This window comes from Amphiprion ocellaris, chromosome 4 (genome assembly GCF_022539595.1).
Source record: "Amphiprion ocellaris isolate individual 3 ecotype Okinawa chromosome 4, ASM2253959v1, whole genome shotgun sequence".
Lineage (NCBI taxonomy): Eukaryota > Metazoa > Chordata > Actinopteri > Pomacentridae > Amphiprion > Amphiprion ocellaris.
Genome location: NC_072769.1, coordinates 33,840,118 through 33,859,397, shown reverse-complemented (window position 1 = coordinate 33,859,397; position 19,280 = coordinate 33,840,118). Strand labels below are relative to the sequence as shown.

General features: G+C 37.7%; 1 protein-coding gene across 4 annotated transcripts in view; it reads left to right on the top strand.

The window, feature by feature from the left end:
- The window catches only part of rptor (regulatory associated protein of MTOR, complex 1), a 230,872-nt gene that overhangs the window by 22,277 nt on the left and 189,315 nt on the right, over positions 1-19,280 (top strand). For all 4 annotated transcript variants that reach the window (XM_023268573.3, XM_023268571.3, XM_035947406.2 and 1 more), the window contains exons 3-4: positions 4,069-4,171; positions 7,328-7,410. In XM_023268573.3, coding sequence (XP_023124341.2) covers positions 4,069-4,171; positions 7,328-7,410 — 186 coding nt within the window. The remainder of the gene's footprint in view (positions 1-4,068; positions 4,172-7,327; positions 7,411-19,280) is intronic.

Below are 19,280 nucleotides of genomic sequence, written 5' to 3'. Positions count from 1 at the left end.
TAGTGATTTAAGTGCAGTTTTCTAACTTACAGCAGCAGTTTCTTAACAAGCAGCAGTTAGTGAAAGTTTAGCAGCAGCTGATTCACAGATTTACTGACAGCTGCCACCTGCAGACCCACTCGGCTGCAGTTACTTTAATTCCACAAACTGACTACATGGCAAAGAGGAAACTGTTGTCTGCACGCCAGTTTTAGTACAATTTACATTTCACCCAAAGGAGGATTCATCCCTCAAAAATGCAAAGTGAGCTGTGTCTTATTGTTGTGCAAAAGAGATGGAGAGCCAGTTTCAGGCAGGTAGCGACTAAACTACTTTTTCACAGTTGATTTTGAATAATTTCCTGAGAGTATGAGTCGCGGTTAAACTGGGGCTACGTAATAGTAAAAAAAAACAAATATAACCAGACATTACTATATGGTTCTTTTCTGCAATATCAATCAAAAAACAGCTAAAATTTAATTTAGAATGGAAACAACTACAAGATGCAACCTGTTCTAATTTGTTTTTGTAATTTGTTGAACAATTTACTCCTTTACAGAGTTTTTCTGCTTTTGTTAAACTTAATTATTTTTTAACTGTTAAATTACAGATAACTAGTATATCAGAAAAAACGTAAATTTCTATGAACGAGTGGTTCTTTTATGTTTAACTGTAAAATCACATTTTTTTTAACTAGAATTGGATCAGCAAATACAATTATTTTACAGATATTTACTATTTGAAAGCAAAAATTCTGCATACTTAAAAATAGTTCATATTATTTAAAATTGAGTTTTAGGACAAGTTTTTTCCTGTTGTGTTAAAATTCTCGTTAATTGTGTGAGCAGTGAGAGCGATGCGAGGCTATAGTACACCATAATATTGTACTTTTGACAGCTCTGTTTCACTTGTGCCTTGTATTCTTTATATAATTCTGGGATATAAACTTGAGGGAAAACAGGTATCAACAACTTGTTAAATGACTGGATCATGTTTTAAAACCTTTTTTGGTAACTTTACTAAGTGGTATCATGTCTTTAACAAAGTGCAAAGTTATTGCATCAGTAATTTCTATCTGTAGTTTGAAAGCATTCTCATGTGGTTTAACACTGGCAAAGATCTGTAATGTTTATTTTGATAATATTCAGATCTGACTTTTGGGAGTTTAAAAGTGCTGATTTAGATGATCAGACACATTAGTTATGTTGCTTCCTGCAAAAGACTGCAGACAGAGTACTAGAGGTGGATTTAAGTAAAATCAGACCTCATGGGGTTTAGATACTCAGTTCATATGGTTCGATCTGATAAAACTTTTCCATAATATAAACCTTGTGTACCATATAAATCAGTATTTTCTCTTTTTTTACTTGCAGCAGCTTATTTGTTTTTGTAACCAAATCTTCCTTTTCGATGTTTCTCTTATTTGCTGATTTTGTTGTGCCACATGTGCAGCATGGATGTCAACAAACTTAATGTAATTTAAATAAGTTAAAAAGTAAAATCTCTCTGTATTCCAGAATCCTTAAATCAGACTGATCCTGTGGTTCAGTGCATCAAACAGCAGCTAAAGTTATGATGCGTTAATTTACCTTATTCACATTGTTCTTCCTGCGATGTGACTGTTGCACATCTTAAAGCAATCTTTAGTGCAGTTCTACACTAAATTATATCCAAATCAGTCTCGAGTGACGTATTACTGCAGGTCAGGTTCATCTCGTGCAGCACAACAGATAAATTAGAGCAGAGTGCAGTGGATATTTCATTCTATATCTGCCCCTCTAATAATAATGGTGACTGACTGACTCTTTCACCCAGTGATTGCAGTTTCTTCTTATTCTGCTCTACATTTTTGTCATTTCCACATTGTATTCTAAAAATCTAGCAAGATTTGTGTTAGGATTCATCGTAATGGAAGAATAGTTTGCCTTTTGTAAAAGCCATAATGGGTGGCTTGGATAATGGGCAAACTGTAGTCCTGCGTACAACTTTCAGCAGGGGAGCTTATACAACGGACCATTAATTTTTTTTGTCAGCGTGAGTTCTTCGAGATCCCAGTTCAATGACCTTACAGCTTATGCACAAGCCACATGTCAGAGAATATGACGTCTGCTGTGCCACACAAAAGAAAGTGTTAGAGAGGGGCTGAAGGGCAGAGGAAGTGATTTCTTTCCTCTGCTGCAGTGTTTAATTTGAGGTGGAGGAAGCCTGATGGAGCATGTGTGTTAGTGTTTGTCAGGACTCGCCACATAAGCCGTGGATCAATGGTTGTTCAATTTCAGTGGCCTGTTTTTCTTTCTGCCCCTCTGTTTTTCTGCATTTGGGTTTCTTACCTGATATGTTGTTTCTTATTTTAACATTTATTTGTCCAAGTCAGGGCTTCGGCCCGATCTGCACCCTTTTTAAAGTAACCCTCTAGACTCCAACAAGCAGTTTCTGGGCGTTTTGTTTGCTCCTGTCCCATTTTTACTCACTGTTAGCTAATTTTTTTTACTGCAATTTAAAGTCCTGCACCTCTCTGGGAACAGAGAGCGAACTCAGAAATGCCCTCTGTGCAGTATGACAGAGATAGAATGCCATAAATCCTAAAAAAAAAATGAATATAAAATTTGGATTTCTTTGATTATTTCTGTTATAAAAATTGAAAAAAAAAGCTGGTATCAACATCTACAACATTTTTCCAAGTCCACACAAGTGACTCTACGTACTGTAAATACTTTACTACTTAAATTTTGTATTGAATTTGTTTCACACGTGTCTCCTTCCTGCTTTGTAAACAGAGGCTGCAGCTCAACTGAAAGATCCTTCAATGTTTTTTTTTCAATTATTTTTTGGCCTTCTGTTTTTTTTGACAGACAGCAGTGAAAGAAGGACAAGAAAATGGGTAGACGGGCCATGGGCTAGTTTTGAACCCATAACTGCTGCGTAGGAGACTATATCCCATGTTTATGGGTCACCCGGTCAACCAGTTGAGCTATCTGGGTGCCACGGGTTCGTCAGTTTTTGTCACTTGACTGTTGGTCCTAGATGAGTCACAGTTATCTTCATGGTTACACCGAGGAGCGCAGAATGTTTTGTAATTTACAGAATCTGGCTAATGCAAACCATTTATTTTTGACAAATTTCTAACAGAACATGTAGAATACAGTGATTTTAATTAAATCTGAAGATTTTACCTCACATTTGGTTCACTTCTGCTGGTTCAACAACTGTAGGAAAGTGGAAAATCCGATGATTGGTTCTGTTTTTACAGTTTCTCATTCCAATAAATGGTAGAATTTTGATTTTGATTATTTTCCAAAAGACAACATGCTTTTCAAGCTTGCTGGTAAATTTTGGGATTCTGTACAATGATGCATATTTGTGCCTACAACAGCAGTGATATGTATGAAGATAAACACTTCATCAATAGCAGTGACAATATTGTTTGATAAAATGTTGAATAGTTTCACTCAAGTCAAACCGCCATGAAAGAAATTGGGGAATCTCAAGGTATCCAGTAGCTCACTCATGTTACACTCTAGGAAAATAACAAAAACAATGTGCAAATTTTGCTGTTACTTTACAATAAAAACTAGTATTTACAGTCTAAATACAGTATAATTATCCAAAAAACAACAATAATAATAATAACGATATGCACATGAATGTAAAAGGTTCAGGGAAGGCACTAGAAATGATCAATCATTATCATTATTGATTGACATAGAGCATGTTTATTGTGCTTATTCGTTCCTGTTGAACGACCTGTATGGTGTGAAACCTCTGAGATTAGATTCTTTGATGGAGCCTCTGGCCTTAATGTTACTGGAACCTCTGGAATCTCTGGAGACTGTGGTTGGAAAGTGAATAACTCCTTTCTCTGTAACTACTGATGAGTTTCCCCTGAGTGAGACTCTTAACCTTCACTGCTGAGTGTGGTTTACTGGAAAAACTCCAGGGACAGACCTGAACACCAGCATGTTAGCTCAGACTGGTTTGTCTAATGGAGGATTTAATGTGCTTTTTTTAAACAAAAAGCAGCGATCTGATCTGATTTAAGCTGTGATGAGTGATGTGAGGCTGATGCTGTGTTCGGTATGTCTCCGACAGATGAAAACCGTGAGTGTAGCTCTGGTGTTGTGCCTCAACGTGGGAGTCGACCCTCCTGATGTGGTGAAGACGTCGCCCTGCGCCAGACTGGAGTGTTGGATCGGTGAGTCCACACAGACACCAAACATCACAAGAGTTGGTCATAATGAGGTGGATTCTGTTTTCATTTGTTAAAGTTATGCAGTACTGGTTGCCTTCTTGCTGTGAAGATTAACAGATTGTCTTGGAATTTACTTTCGTGAGTGTGAACACTGTGACAGATGAAAAATAGGGTGAATGCACAATTCAGTTTGAACAATATGCATCAAAATGTTGGTGATTTTTTTCATCGACTCAATCAAATATGAACACACAGATATTGTACATAAACTAGGACCAGTGTTTCAATTTCCACATACATGATGGTCCACTTTAAAGGTTTAGTACCCCCAAATAATACTTTGTTGTCCAAGTATTTATAGTTTTTAAAGATTTATGCCACCCAAAAGTGCAAGTTTATGTCTAGGTGCTAATAGTTTGAAAAGTTTATTCAATCCAAAATACTATTTTCTGCCCAAATATTTAGAACTTGTAGTTCTAAAGGTTTATTTCATCCTTTGATGATGGCAAAACTGTTATATGCTGTAGCTGCTAAAACCAACACTATGAAATTGACATTATATATTGTCCATCATGTGCCCGACATCTGAATATCAACATCAGCCTTCAAAGCCCTTGTTAAGATTGTGTTAAGATACACTATACAGAACTCCTGTCAACTTTTCCTTGACGGTAAAGCTTGAACTTTTACTTTGCAGCATTCAGGGATATTGTCAGTCTCTCCCATGGGACCTCAGTTCTTAAGGCCTCAGTCACGTCAGGATGGAGCCGTCTGTCCTCACAAGAACCACACAGAGCAAAAACAAAGAGAACCATCTCCACTGAATGAGAACCTCAAAACCATTGTTTAGCTCCCATGAGATTTGCTTCACTGTTAGGAGTCAGGAAAGCACATTAAAGAGTAAAAGAGTTTTTAAACTTTCTGAAAGTTTCTCGGCAGCTTCTGAGGACACTGCAGACCTGCTGCCTGGTCTTTGAGACAGTGTTTGGGAATATTAAGTGGCAAAAGCAGAGGTGACACTCTGAAAAGCAGCAGTGTTTAATCTCTTACACATCCTTGAGCCACCTGCAGGTGAAAGGGGATACATCTGATTTTCAGTGGCCACTGTTTGTGGTTGAGTGAAAACTTTCTTTGTAAACCTCTTTTCAGTTTGTATCACAGCAGGAAATTGTAACATGTTCACAGAATGCAGAGACATTACTGTGGCAATGCAGTGCCTATAACGAGTATTCACCTGCCTGAGAAATTTTCTCCTTTTGCTGCTTTTCAACATTGAATCACGGTCAATTTCATTTGGCCTTTTTAACAGTATTTACAAAAAGAAGCTATTTTATGTCAAAGTGACAACAGATTTCTGCAGAGTGATGTCAATGAATTAGAAATGTTAATGTAAATAAGTGTTTGCTTAAATGTCGACGAGCTTTAAAGTAGCTCACCTAATTCAACACAGGCGCAGCCCATTGGTGTTAGAAATCACTCAATTAGTTAAATAGAGATCTTTTGATTGCGCTGAATATGCCTCAGCGATTGTAGTATAAAGACTCCTGTATCTGGAAGGTCCAGTCACTGGTGAATCAGTACTCCTGGGTCTAACTACACCACGAAGACAGAAGAACACTCCAAGCATCTCCAAGAGATGGTTATTGAGAAGCGTAAATCAGTAGATGAATGCAAAAAATTTTGGAGTCACTAAATATCCCTTTGAGTTCACTTAAATCCATTATTAAGAAATGGAAGGAATATGGCACATGTGTAAATCTGCTTAGAGCAGGTCGTCTTCAAAAATCGAATGACTGAGGAAGAAAAAGTCTAGCGAGGCCACCAAGACACCTATGATTCCTCTGAGGGAGTTAGAAACTTTCACAGCAGCTTTTGCTTGTTTTTGACAAGTCAAAGCTTTACAGTATGACAAGATTGGCCAAGAGAAAGCCACTGTTGCAAAAAAAATTCTTATTAAATCGGGACTAGAGTTCACCAGAAGGCATGTGGGAGACTCTGAAGTAAATTGGAAGAAAATTCTTTGGTCTGATGAGATCAAAATTGAACTTTTTAGCCAGAAGATTAGATTAGGTAAAATAAATGCAGCAAAATGTAGAGAAATCCTGTCGGACAACCTGATGCAGTCTGCAAGAGAACTGAGACTTGGGAGAACATTTGTTTTCCAGCATAACAATGAGCCAGAGCTACACAGAAATGGTTTAAAGACTATACGGTGAATGTTTTGGAGCAGCTGAGTCAGAGCCCAGACCCAAATCCAACTGAGAATTTGTGGCTGGACTTGAAAAGGGCTGTTCATTCACAATCCCTGTGCAACCTGACAAAGCTGAGACAGTTTTGCTAAGAAGAACGGTGTAAAACTGAGTTATCCACAAAGACTCAATACTGCAAGGCTGATTTACTAAGTACTGACTTAAGAGGGTGAACACTTATGCAATCAATGAATTTACATTTTTGATTTATAATTACCTGGCATTGCTTTGTAGAAATGTTTCACTTTAACATGAAAGAGTCTTTTTGTAAATTGTTGTCAAAATAGTCAAATTATATGGGCCATGTTTAAACTCAATAAAAGTGATAAACTTCCAAGGAAGGAATGCTTAATATAGACACTGTGTGTTTTTACAAGGAACATTGAAGAAACAACTGCATCTTGTGTTTTGATTAAATTGCTAAAAAAAAATATATCACTGAAGTTACTAAAAGGAGTTGTACATTGTGATTCATCAAATGCATCATTTTGTTGTGATAAAGCATCGTGAGACGGCCTCATTCGTCAGAACTTCTCTGCATAAAGCATATCGGTATCTTTCACAAACTTGCCAATATATTCCTCTCTGCCGGCTGAGCACAATTTGATCCGTCCTCAATCTATATTCTGCTATTCTTCATGCCATATTGATTTACTCTCATCAATATTTCAACTTGAGGGGCTGCTGCTATTTTCCCAGACCCTGCTTCTGATTTAATAAGAAAACATTCCTTGATGCTGAAACAATAAACTACAACTTGTTTTTCCACTCATGTCGCGCCTCCATCTTTGCCTAAAGTGGTGATTATATGTCTGGTTTGTCGGCTCCAGGTTGACTTTGCATTGTTTTGCTCAGTTCTGACTGTTTTGTGTGATTGCGGTGTATTTACACTCTGTGTTTGCGTGCTCAGATCCTCTGTCGATGAGTCCACAGAAAGCCCTGGAGACCATCGGGGCAAACCTGCAGAAGCAGTATGAAAACTGGCAGCCCAGGGTGAGTAGGTTCACATGAAAAAAACTCCTTCTTCTGTGTTGTCTTTAAATTATACAGCGACCTTAAACACTAATTCACACCACTAAATGTTAAACATCCAATAGTGGTTTGAGTAAATATGAAACAAATCATAGACACTCGAAGGCTTGGCCTTTATCGTATTATTATAGATTGATTTTGGCACCGATATTCGCTTGTGTGTTTTAGATGTTTTAAATAATATTTTATAGATTTTGACAGAATATCTTCAGTGTCTCTGAGAATGTTGCCCATTATTTCACCTGACTTTCATAGAAGCCCTTTTCAGACATAAGATGCGTAACATTGCTGCTCCATCTGTTTGTTAAAATGATCGCATTCTGACGTTCACTTTTACGTTAATATTATTACGTTAATATTCCTCACGACTTGGTTCTGACATCCTTACGACAGCGACAGAAAGAGCCATGGTATGCATGCAGTATTTGCCATATGCATTAAATGTGTAGCACATCCAGATTCCAGGAGCAAGAATAAAAAAACTGAAGAAGCAGAACTATGCCTAAACTACTAGCAATTTTATCAACATGGATTAACAGCTGTGCGACACTTGACCCGCTGAACCCCAAAACCTGCTGCCGTATTTAAAAGACGTGTTATCTTCAAAGAAAATAGACAACATGATTCCATTTGTCAGAGAAAGAAACAGTAAAAACTAATAACATTTTGAACTTTGTAACAGTCTTTGATCTACTCATCTGACACATTCTGTCAGTCAGGAAACTTGACCAAATCTAAGCTAAAAATCATGATATTTCATGAAAAAAGACTTTGTTTGACATATCTCAATTGAAAAATCCCCAGAGACTCTTTGCTGAATTGCACTCTATGTCTTCACAGAGCAGATAGGGGACAAGTATGGAAACAAATAAAAGTAGATAAAAAGTATTGAAATAAGTATAGCATATAGACTGTGGGCACTTAAAAAAATGTGTTGATTCCATTTTTTTCCAATTCTTGTAAAATAAATGATCTAAGAAGTTCAACTTTTTTTCTTCTTTATGTGATATAGAACTATAACTGTGGACATTTTTGAGTTCTCTCTCCTTCTATTCGTGGTTGTTCTGTTCCCGTAGATGTGCCGGATTTTATATTGCAGTGAAAAATGAACCATGCCCAGAAACTGCTTGTTGGGGTTCAGAGGGTTAGAGTGGCAGCATTCTGTCAGTCAGGTCACTTTGTTCAGACACGCCCAATTACTGTGACAGAGCTGCTGTATGTATGGTATCATGGTATATTTGCGTTAAATTTGACAGTACATCAAGTTTCAAAGAGCTTCTAATAAACAAATGACCAAAGGCAGCTTATCAAATGGAAGCCAAGGTTTGTTAGGTTGAGTCCTGAGCTCCATTAAACCTGCTAGGATATAATTTTACTGTAAAATATAGTTAATAGTTGAAATATTTTTCTGTAATATTATGTTTTATTATTATGAAGTTTTTTTTTGCTTCACAATCTGTGTGCCTGTCTGTCAGTGCAGTTCAGATTTGTCATGTTGCAACATGCAATGTTTCTAGGTCAAACGTAGACAGACTCCTGTCATCACAGCAGAAAAGTGAGCAAGATGCTCATTGACACATGAAGCCGACACGTCAGATGCTGTCAGATTAACAGAAAAGATGTCTGAAAGGGGCTGGAGAAATAATTTCTCAATAAACGGTGTGATCATGAGAGTGATGAACTCCTCAGCCTCACTTTCAGGACTCTGGTATTTATTCTGCTAGGGACTTGCACATCATCAGCTTGTTTAGTGTGTGACGTTTTCTACAAATACGTTGATGACATGACCGTTACTGCAGCTGTTATAGGAACTGTGACTCCTAATTGTTTACACTGATGTTCATTTGAGTGTGTAAGAAGGTTTATTTTAGAGATCTCATCGTGTCAGCTCTATTATTCTTATCGACACCAAAAAAGCTCCCACATGCTGTTGACTGTGATTCATAGTTGTTTTTTTTAAACCGATACATGACGTGTTCTTGTGACTTCAGCTGTTTCAAGTTTGCTCTGTGATGCTTAATGGACTCCGGCCAGAGCAAATTGTTTAATCAAGCCAGGATTGACCAGAACACTGTTCCTGTATTCCAGTTACTTATATAACAGAGTCTCGTATTCATCAGGAGTATTTGTCTGTTGACTAAAACAACAATATCAACACAGGACAAAAAAAACACGATACGCTCTAATTGTGTTATTATTGAATTACTGTGGTAATGGTAATGCTGCATTTAGGAAGAAAATGATTCAAATTTATGCCATCTGTTTGACAGCAGATGTAAACTAAAAGCCTGGCTTTGGTTTGTGCCTGAATTTCAAATCACTGACTTTCTTTTCAGTTTGTACTGCAGTTTCTCCTACAAAGTGTGTACAGTTGCTTGCAGTATGCATCCAACTGGGAAATACTACTGCGTCATAATATTACACTTTAAGCTTTGACCATCCTGCTCAAATACCTGTTTCAATCTGCACTGTAAAAGCAGTTGTCATCTGTCTGTCTGTTTTGGCGTCTCAAACTTGTTTATATTTTTGCGAGAAACTTTAAAGTATGTGACATGTTTGTGATTTACAGACGATTATAGGCCAGAAAGACCAGAAAGGCATATTGACTTGACTGTGAATGGACACCCTGGTCTTTTTTGCACTACATTTGATATAGTGTGTATTGGGACATATTTTTCTGACATACAAAAGAGCATATTAGTACGAGTATTGGAATGCATTTAATGTTTATTTTTCCATTGCAAAATATTCTGCTCATTCTACATTGCAGTCAATTATTTGTTGAAAAAAATGTTTGTGTTATGCATTTCAGTCAGTTTTACTAAAGAACTTATACCTTTTTAAAAGCAAAAAATAGGACTGAAAAATTCTTCAGCTTGTCTTTCTCAATGTGAACATTTACTGTGCTTTTCTTTGCTTTCTGTGATATTAAATTCTATTCGAAGTCTGAAAGTGAGTTGGACTTTGGAAACTGACATTCTTATTCTTCTATTACTTTTTGAAGGCCAGTTGATTCAATAAGAAAATATGTTGCAGCTGTTGCATATTTCTGTGGGGTGTTCACATGTAATCAATATGTTTTTATAGATGTAGTTATGGGATGGGGATAAAATAAATGAATCAAAAAGTCTTACATCTGCAGAGATCCTGATGCTTTTCATCTCATATTCATTTCATGTTGTGGATAGAAGCCCAAACAAATGTCACACCCATTAAAAGAATGGCATTTGCTGTGTCAGATGATTGCATCTCGCTCTTTTCCACTTAAAAGTTAATGGTTTATTTCATTGAACTGTGTTAATTTTTATGATGATGGTGGAGGTGGAGGCCTCTGCAGTATAAAGAAATGTGAGGAGTTGAGTGAGAGCTGCAAGAGGTTGAAGGCTCTCATAGTGTTTATATGCTACTGATCAGTCCTGGTGCTGGTAGCTAGTAACCCCAAACTAAGCTAAGTTTATTTTAGTTGGCTGTAGTTGTTTTAAAGTTGGAGCAGAGAAGCTGACAGCTGTGGGGTTCACTCTCCTCCATATCTTTTTGTCTTTGCTTCCTGCTCTGAGAAATGTATGTCCTGTGGGAAGTGATGCAAAAAAAAAAAAAAAAAAATCTTGAAATCTGATCCTAGGGGTTGGGCTGAGTTGCATTTGCAGGTATTGGATATGAATTGCATTTCAAACCGCCTGTGAATATATTTTAAATCCGGTCAAATGGGGTCGGATTTGATATTGGCGTGATATTAAATATGGGAGAGAATCTAGAGGACAATGCACAGTGTCTTTTTTTTTTTTTTTTTTTTTTAAGTGACACAGCAACCCCATGCAAATTCAAACTAATATTGTTAAAAAATGTTCTGTGTGCTGTTGGAGGTCGGCTTATTTGTAGTCTCAAAGAAGTTAACGCCATTCAGTTTGATGTAAGTTTGCTGTGAGTGGTTGTAAAAAGGGGACTTGAATGTCTGATCTTGCCTATTCATAACCCAGTAGTCTCACTGGGTCTTGTTACTCCGCCAAGGAACGGCGGAGTTATGTGATGATGGGCGTACATTTGTCTGTGAATCTGTCTGTCCGTGTGCAACATTACTCAAAAATGGACTAATGAATTTGAATGAAATTTTCAGGAAAGGTCAGAAATGACACAAGGACCACCTCATTAGATTTTGGCAGTGATGCAGCTTGTAATCTGGATCCACGGATTTGTTAAAGATTTCTCATTGAGAGATATAGCGGCCGGCACGGCGTCACCATAACTATGACAACAAGTGAACGCTTTGTCAGTTTCTTGCTGAGGATCACGATTACGATCATACTACTTATTGACCACTGCCGACTTATGGGAAATGATACAAGGAACAATTGATTAAAATGTGGGAATGTTTTTGAGTCCCTTCAATTAACGGCGGCCGCTACATATTTAGATCACATGATTCAGTATCCATACATAACGTACACATGCATAACACACGCCTGTACTCAGCACAAGGTCAGGGAATGAACAATCTTGGTGGAGTTCTGCGCTCTCTGAGTGCTTTTCTTGTTATTATTAGTTTGCCTCTTCCTCGCCTGAGAATTTTCCTTGCTGTTGGTCCAGTTTTAACATTCCAGGTAACAGAGAGGTAGTGAACAAAGTAGAGTGAGAATGAGAAAACAGAGGGCCTCGGAATAAAGAAAGACACAGAAACACTGAGGCAGAAAATAGATTTCTGCAAGACCAGTTTGGAAAGAAGCAGAAATGTTGCCTCAGCATCAAAATGGACATCGTGTTGTTGGCGTGTTGCTGGGAGCCGTGGAACCCGACACGACCGGCAAAAAAATAAATCATGAAGAGGTAGAAGCAAAAAATACAGTGGAGAAAGGTACGAGGAGGTGGAGGAAGAACATCCCAGGAGGGAGCAGCCAAAGGAATGTAGGCTCGGGCTCAGTTGACCCTGGAGGTCGGCAGAAAAATGGTGGTAGGAGTGCAGGAGGAGGAGTGGGAGGGTGAGAAAGCTGTTCCTTTATCCAGCCCCAGGATTCGCAGCTCCGGAGAGCAGCGTTCGCCAACACACCTTACATAAAGTGTTGACAAAGCGATCAATTACAGTGCACTCATTACCTGCTCTGTCACCAGAAATTGTGTAATAGCTTAATTTCAGATGATAAATATTAGACCCCAGAGCAAATTGGAATCCAGTTTTTTCACACGTTTCCCGCCGTTTCGCTGCCCGCGGTGGCGATATCTTAAGAGCAGCTGCCCAGAGAGTTTCGCTTTGCCAGCCTGCCGTCACGAATCCGTTTCTCAGTGTGCTTCTTGCATTAACCCTCGTGGCCAGAAAGAAACCAAAAAAAAAAAAAAAAACACAGCGAGAGAAAAGGCAAACTCCATCCTGGCTCCAGCCCACTCACTTTCCCCACCAGCTCTGCCTCCTGATGGTCCTCCCTCCATGACCTTTCTTCACTAACGTTCTCTTCATCAAAGTGATTTTTTTTTCCAATCAGTGCTCTCTGGTGTCCTTCCTTTCTTTACCTCCTCATGTTGGTACAAGTCGTCTTTGCTTGTGTGTGTTTGTTTTTCTTGTGCTGCAATGAAGAAAAGCCACTTGATAACACAGTAATTCAACAGACCTGCAGTGGTGAGCAAAAGTTTACATACACTGGTAAAGACCATGTGTGTCATGACAGTGGTGAGTTTTTAATGACTACTACAACTGGTTTTTCTATGGATCACTGAAGCACACATGACAATCATGCATTCTGGTTCTTTCATAGATCTATTAAAGGTCTTCTGGACATATGACAAAATCTTCTGGATCAAAAATATACATAATGTAATTTTAATATTTGGTTAAATGCCCTTTGGCCATTTTTATCTCACTTAGGTGCTTTTAGTAGTCGTCCAAACGTTTCTGGTTGTGTGTTTGACCCTCCTCTTCACAGAATCAGTGAACTTCATTAAATGCATTGCTGCAAGCTAAAAATAAAAACAGGTTTATTAACGCTGAAATATCATATCAAGTGCATTAATCCCCTGAACCCTGTCACCCTCCTGCAGGTTTGAAAGACCATGCTATGTTTTTAAAAAAAATGCCAAAATTACATTATTTATCAGAGCAAGAAACTGTAAAAATGTAAAGAATTGACAGATTTTCCGACTGTCCTTGAAGTACTCGTCTATGACGCACTGTTCCACTGGAAAACTTACAAGCTTAACATCATCAGAGTCACTTAATGCTACATGTCTTATTTCAAAATTCACCACGATAAACCACATTTTATAAAAAGCTAAAAATCTGGCGCTTTTTGGCTGAACTGCAGCAGAGACGAGACAAGTATTGGGAATGCTTGTGGGTACTTGAACAAATACTGCACATGTTGATTGCAGGTTTTTTTCCATTTTTGTAAAATAAATCATAAACAAATTTGAACTTTATGTTTAATATCATTATTGCTGTGTTTACTGCACCGTACATTTTTCAGGACACTTTTCGTTAAAATAATCAGAGTAATTTTTCCCGTCTCCCAGATTAGTGGTGTAAAATCTTAGACACCTAAACAGCAAACAACCTTGTACTTCCATAAAATATTAATATAGTTTCTCTGTGTAGCTACTTTAGTAGTTTAATTTGGAGTAGTCAGTTCCAGAAACAGGAGGTGGCAACAGCAGAATAAACACATTCACTTGTTTATACAACATTGGGAGGTGTTTTTGAACATGTTACCAACACTAATTACTCCGTTGGTCATTCAGAATTAAAAAAAAAAATTAAAAAAAGTTGTCCTTTTTATACTTACAGACTGTCAGCTTTCTTTGTCATATATTTCATTTGTGTCTTATGCAGCAGCTTCACTGTACATCTTCCTCACCAGCGGCAGTTTATTTGCTGTTGAGCTTCATCCAAAGAGGCTCTTTTTTCTTCTTTTCTCTGCTGTCTGTCTTTTATTGACTGTGGCTGTACTGTTATATTATAGAGATCAGACTAGATTCACCTGAGGACTGCTTTTGTTTCACAGACACAGCATCAAGAAAGTAGAAGTTATTGCGACGCCTCTGAGTTTCTCTTTGAGTTTTTCCAGTCTCCTCTGCTCTCTGATTCTCTTTCAAGCTCCACTTGTTCACTTTCATTTTCTCTGTACGTGTCCTTTCTTATATGTCTGTGAATCCAACTCTATCAACTTGCTGCGATGTTTGTTAGTTGGGATGAAAAGCGACGTGCTTCTCTTGTCACACGGCCTTTTCAAAGCCAACACACTGTGGCTAAATTGCTGAACATGTTGCTGCTGCCAAACAGGTTTGGGTTTTCTTCTTTTTTGTGTCTCGACGTGATGTCCTTCCCTGCATTCCTTCAGCCCTCCTGCCTGCGAACCCCCTGCTGTCCACTCGGCTAACTGTCTCTGCATTATGTATCAGCAACACTGTGCTCCTGATTAGACTTTGAGGTTTTTCTCTTATCACCCTGGAAACACCAGCAGAGGACGAGTACAAGTGAAGGACTTTTTTTGTGTAATAGCTAGTGATGCAACACTCTTTTTGTTGTAATGTAACATTCTTTCTGTGTTCTGTTATTTACAAGGCCACTACAAGACATTTTCTGTCTCCCTCAGTAATGACATAATGAACACGAGTCTGTGGGGCAGCTGCCATGCCATTTGTGCAGCGTTTCACATAATATTTTCCATATGTTATGTTTGTAATATCAGCCAGATGGCAAATCTTATTCTGGGCTTATCTGGGCTTTTTTGTGCTCAGCTTAAATGCTAGAATCCTATAAATATGTATCCCTCTGAACCCAAAGCAAGTTCTCAATACTTTGTGTTTAGTCCTGTCACATTTTTACTCACTCCGGGCTCATTTTTCACTGCAGTGTAAAGTCCTGCACCTCTATGGAAACAGCACAACAATGACTAGAAGGAGAGAGAATTCAAAAATGTCTTCTGTGCAGTAGAACACAGGTTCATTGTCATGCATCATACAAAAGGAAAAAACAAAAGTTACATTTCTTTGACTATTTATTTAACAAAAAATAAAAAATAGAATCAGCATGCGTAATGTTTTCTCACGTGTCGCCAGGTGTTACCATGGTTAGAAGAATGGTGCTGTATATTCTGTAGGTATTTATCCAGCTTACTACATCTTTAATTTATTTCTATACGTCTCCTCTCTGCTTTGTGTAAACACAGCCTGCAGTTCATCCGAACAGTCCCTGAATTTTTGTCATATCTCTGTAGGTTGCAACTGAGTCAGTTATATCTATATTGTTGTGCAAAGAAATAGAGAATCAAATTCAAGCAAACGGTTGATTTTTTACGAGTAGGAACTGTGCATAGTTTGCAGTATAATTAAAGTTATAATGCTATAAATCATTGGGAAAGGATAAGTGAAAGTTGAATTTATTTATTTTACAAGAAAACAACTGAAAAGAACTGGATTCAGTGTGTTCAGGGTTCCCTAAGTGCCCATAGGTCTTACCAATACTGGGAAAAAAATGATGGTTCTTCATACTATTAATATTTACAACTTTATGTTGTTTCCGTATTTGTCTCCTCTTTGCAGTTTAGCTGAAAAATCCCAGAAATTTTGCCATGTAATTGTTCGTCACAGTTGAATCACTAATGGCTTTGTAGTTGTGTTGAGTAGCGCAATTTTTGTTTTTACAGAATCTGGTTAGAGCAGATGTTTTATTCTTGGTGAATTTTAAAATGAGATGTGTATAATAAAGTGATTAGGATGGAATATTAGGATTTAGATTAGGGTTTTGTGATGAATTCTGTAATTATGGTGATTTTTTTTTCTTTAAAAAGATGAGATTCCTTTAAAACCCATCGGTAGGTTTTGGGCTTCAGAGAGTTAATTGAAAACCGTCCTTCAGTAGCTGTTACTACCAGAGTCAGCTGGGGCTGGGGTGCAGCTTATAGGGGGGGTCCAAGCCAATCAGGTTGGGAACCACTGCTCTAAACAAAGTGTTTGAGTTCTCATTTTACATAGAGAATCTGCTGTATTATCACGCAGCATTCACTGACATGCACTGCCAGAAGGATACATGTTTTTACTGCAACTTTTAATTAAGGTTGAGACAGTGGGACTGTATGAAGCTACAGAGGTGCAAAGATATCACATTAATTAGCAGCCCTGTGGTTTGCTTTTGTGAGGAAGCTTCTCTTTCACACTCATTGGCACATATTTCCAGCTGAGATACACCCGTGTGACTTTAGGCAGCTGCTGTCGAGTGACGTCTGTGTGAGTTTCCTGCCAATGTACATATTGTATAACTTGAAATAGGAATTCAAGAAAATGGCTGAAAGTTTACAGGTCACTTTGAAAGTGAAAATAAATATGGCATGTTCTGTATTTAAGCTAAAGTGGGTTTCTTATCTTGCCTATAGTGGAAATGTGTTATATTTTATCGTGTCGTGATAAGAATAGGGGTAATAATTGCTTCCACAACAGGAGACAACTTCTTGTCTGTGTGATGTTCTCTGTAATTAGGTGGAAAAAATATGTGCATATATCCACATTGACCAACAAGACTTGGAAATATCGGCGTGTTGGCAAAAATCCAATTTCGTGCAAAAGATCCAGTAATTAACTGGATTTCGAGGCTGTTTAAGGGTCACTTGTAATAATCCTAAGAATTGCTGTAATTATGTTTTGAGCTTCTGTTTGTCACATGAACTGCTTCTCTAAGGTTCAGACAATAATTCAGGTCACAACTTTCTTTTTGTATTTGCTTGGTGTTGGAAATTTTGGAAAAAAAATTGCCAATTTTCACCAGATGACTTGAATAACGGAGTTTGGAAAGAAGTAATTGATCTAGAATTATTTTGTAAAGTAGTGCATTAGCATTAAAATATAAAATAATCTTACTTTTTACTGTGAAGACTTTTTGAGAGTGATCTGTTTGGAAGTTTTCGCATTTGTTGTAACTCTGGAAAAGACATCCAAGTAGTTTTTTTTTTGTTTTGTTTTGTTTTGCTCCCTTTTAGTGTTTCTCTTCTCACGTGTGGACTGTACGTGTCAACAAGAACCCTGACGTCAGAGTTAATGATGAGATTTCTCTTGTAGTTTAGTCATGGAAAATCCTTTTTGTATCAAGTCGCAGAAAATACTGTAGCATGTTTCAGCTCATTTGCTTTTGCACTGTGACAATTGCACATGCAAACATTACAGTGTTGATGCTGAAACGATATATTGTTCAGACCTAATGTCCATGTTAAGCAATAGATCCATTAATTAACTCTGTGTAGATGAAAGCGGGAGGCTGATTCTGTTAACCCTCTGAAGTCCAAGCAGTTTCTGGGTGTTTTTATTGCTCCTGTCACATTTTTCCTTACTGTGGACTTACTTTTTACTGCAATATAAAGTCCTGCACCGCTAATGAAACAGCACAACCATGACTAGAAGTAGAGAAGACTAAGAATGTTTTTTGTGCAGTTAAAAATCCAGAAAACATAAAGAAGGGAAAAAGTTAAGTTGAGTTTCTTTGATTATGAATTTTACAAAAATTGAAACAACTCTGTAACAACATGTACAACATTTTTATCAAATTCCCACTGGTATTACCAACGCTGGGAAAAAATAGTGACTCTACGTATTGTAGATATTTCACTGTTTACATTTTTTTAAAAAATTGTTTCATTACTTGTCTCCTGTCTGCTTTATTCAACCATGGCCTACAATTCAGCGGAAAAGTTGCTGAATTTTTGTTATATGACTGTAGGTCACAGCTGATGCAGAAATGGGTTCTTGGTTGCGTTGAACAGTGCAGAATTTTTTGTTTCTTGCAAAATCTGGTCAAAGCAAATGGTTTATTGTAAGCAAATATTTAAATGAGACATAGAAGAAATATCACAGTTTTTAGCCTAGGTTTGATTACTTTTTAACGACACATCACAGATGGTCAGAAAATTCAAAATCACATTTCTGGCACTGATAAATAGAGTAATTTTAGCGATTTTGTGATGCCTTTCATGCCAGGGTTATGGGTCACTTGGAATAGTTGTAACATTTTAAGAATTAGAATAACAATTATATTGAGCTTCTGAGCTTCGGATACTGATGAGCCAAATATTCAGAATTTCAAACAGTAGCTCAGGTCACATCCTTATTTTTTGGCTAATTTGGTGTTTGACTGATTATAATATTACTATAAACATTTGAACAATAACAGAAGAAAAAGAGATTTATCTTTATATCAGGTGGGGAAAAAAATGAAGAAAATAAAAATTGACATCATGTGAGGATAACAAGTCTTGTGCAGCTGTTGTGTTGCCAGAATGAATTTTTCACAACATTGAAGCTTAGTGTAGGAGTGATGAGTGATACATACTGTCATTAAATTAACCCAAATAATAGTACAATAAGCCAAATAGATGAGGCTTATTCTCTCACATTCTAATTTTCTTTTTGAATTTCGAACAAGAAGAAAAATATCTGGGTTGATTCAGTAAAAAGAAACTGATCCTTTTTATTGGCTCTGTTGGTTGCAGAGCATCAGCGCTTCCAGCTCGATCACCAGCAGCTGCATTATTCCCTTTGAGGACCCGTCACAGCTGCAGAGTCCTTTCTGTCTGACTTCAGCTGATGACCAGCATGTATAGGAAGCTGCAGAGTGAACAACACAATGCCGAGGCTGTTTTAATGATCGGAACCCGCCTCTCGTTGTGCACTCGGTCCTATAGGAACCACAGAGGAAACCATGAGTCTGCAGGAAGACTTATGGACCTCCAACCAATATGTCTATAACCAGGGTGTTTATGAGGGAGAAGCTCATTGATCCATTCTCTGCTGCAGATTACCCGGTGAACGTCTCGTTAATCGACACTCATTCAGTTTGTGTTGATGGTTAGATGGAGGTTATGGTA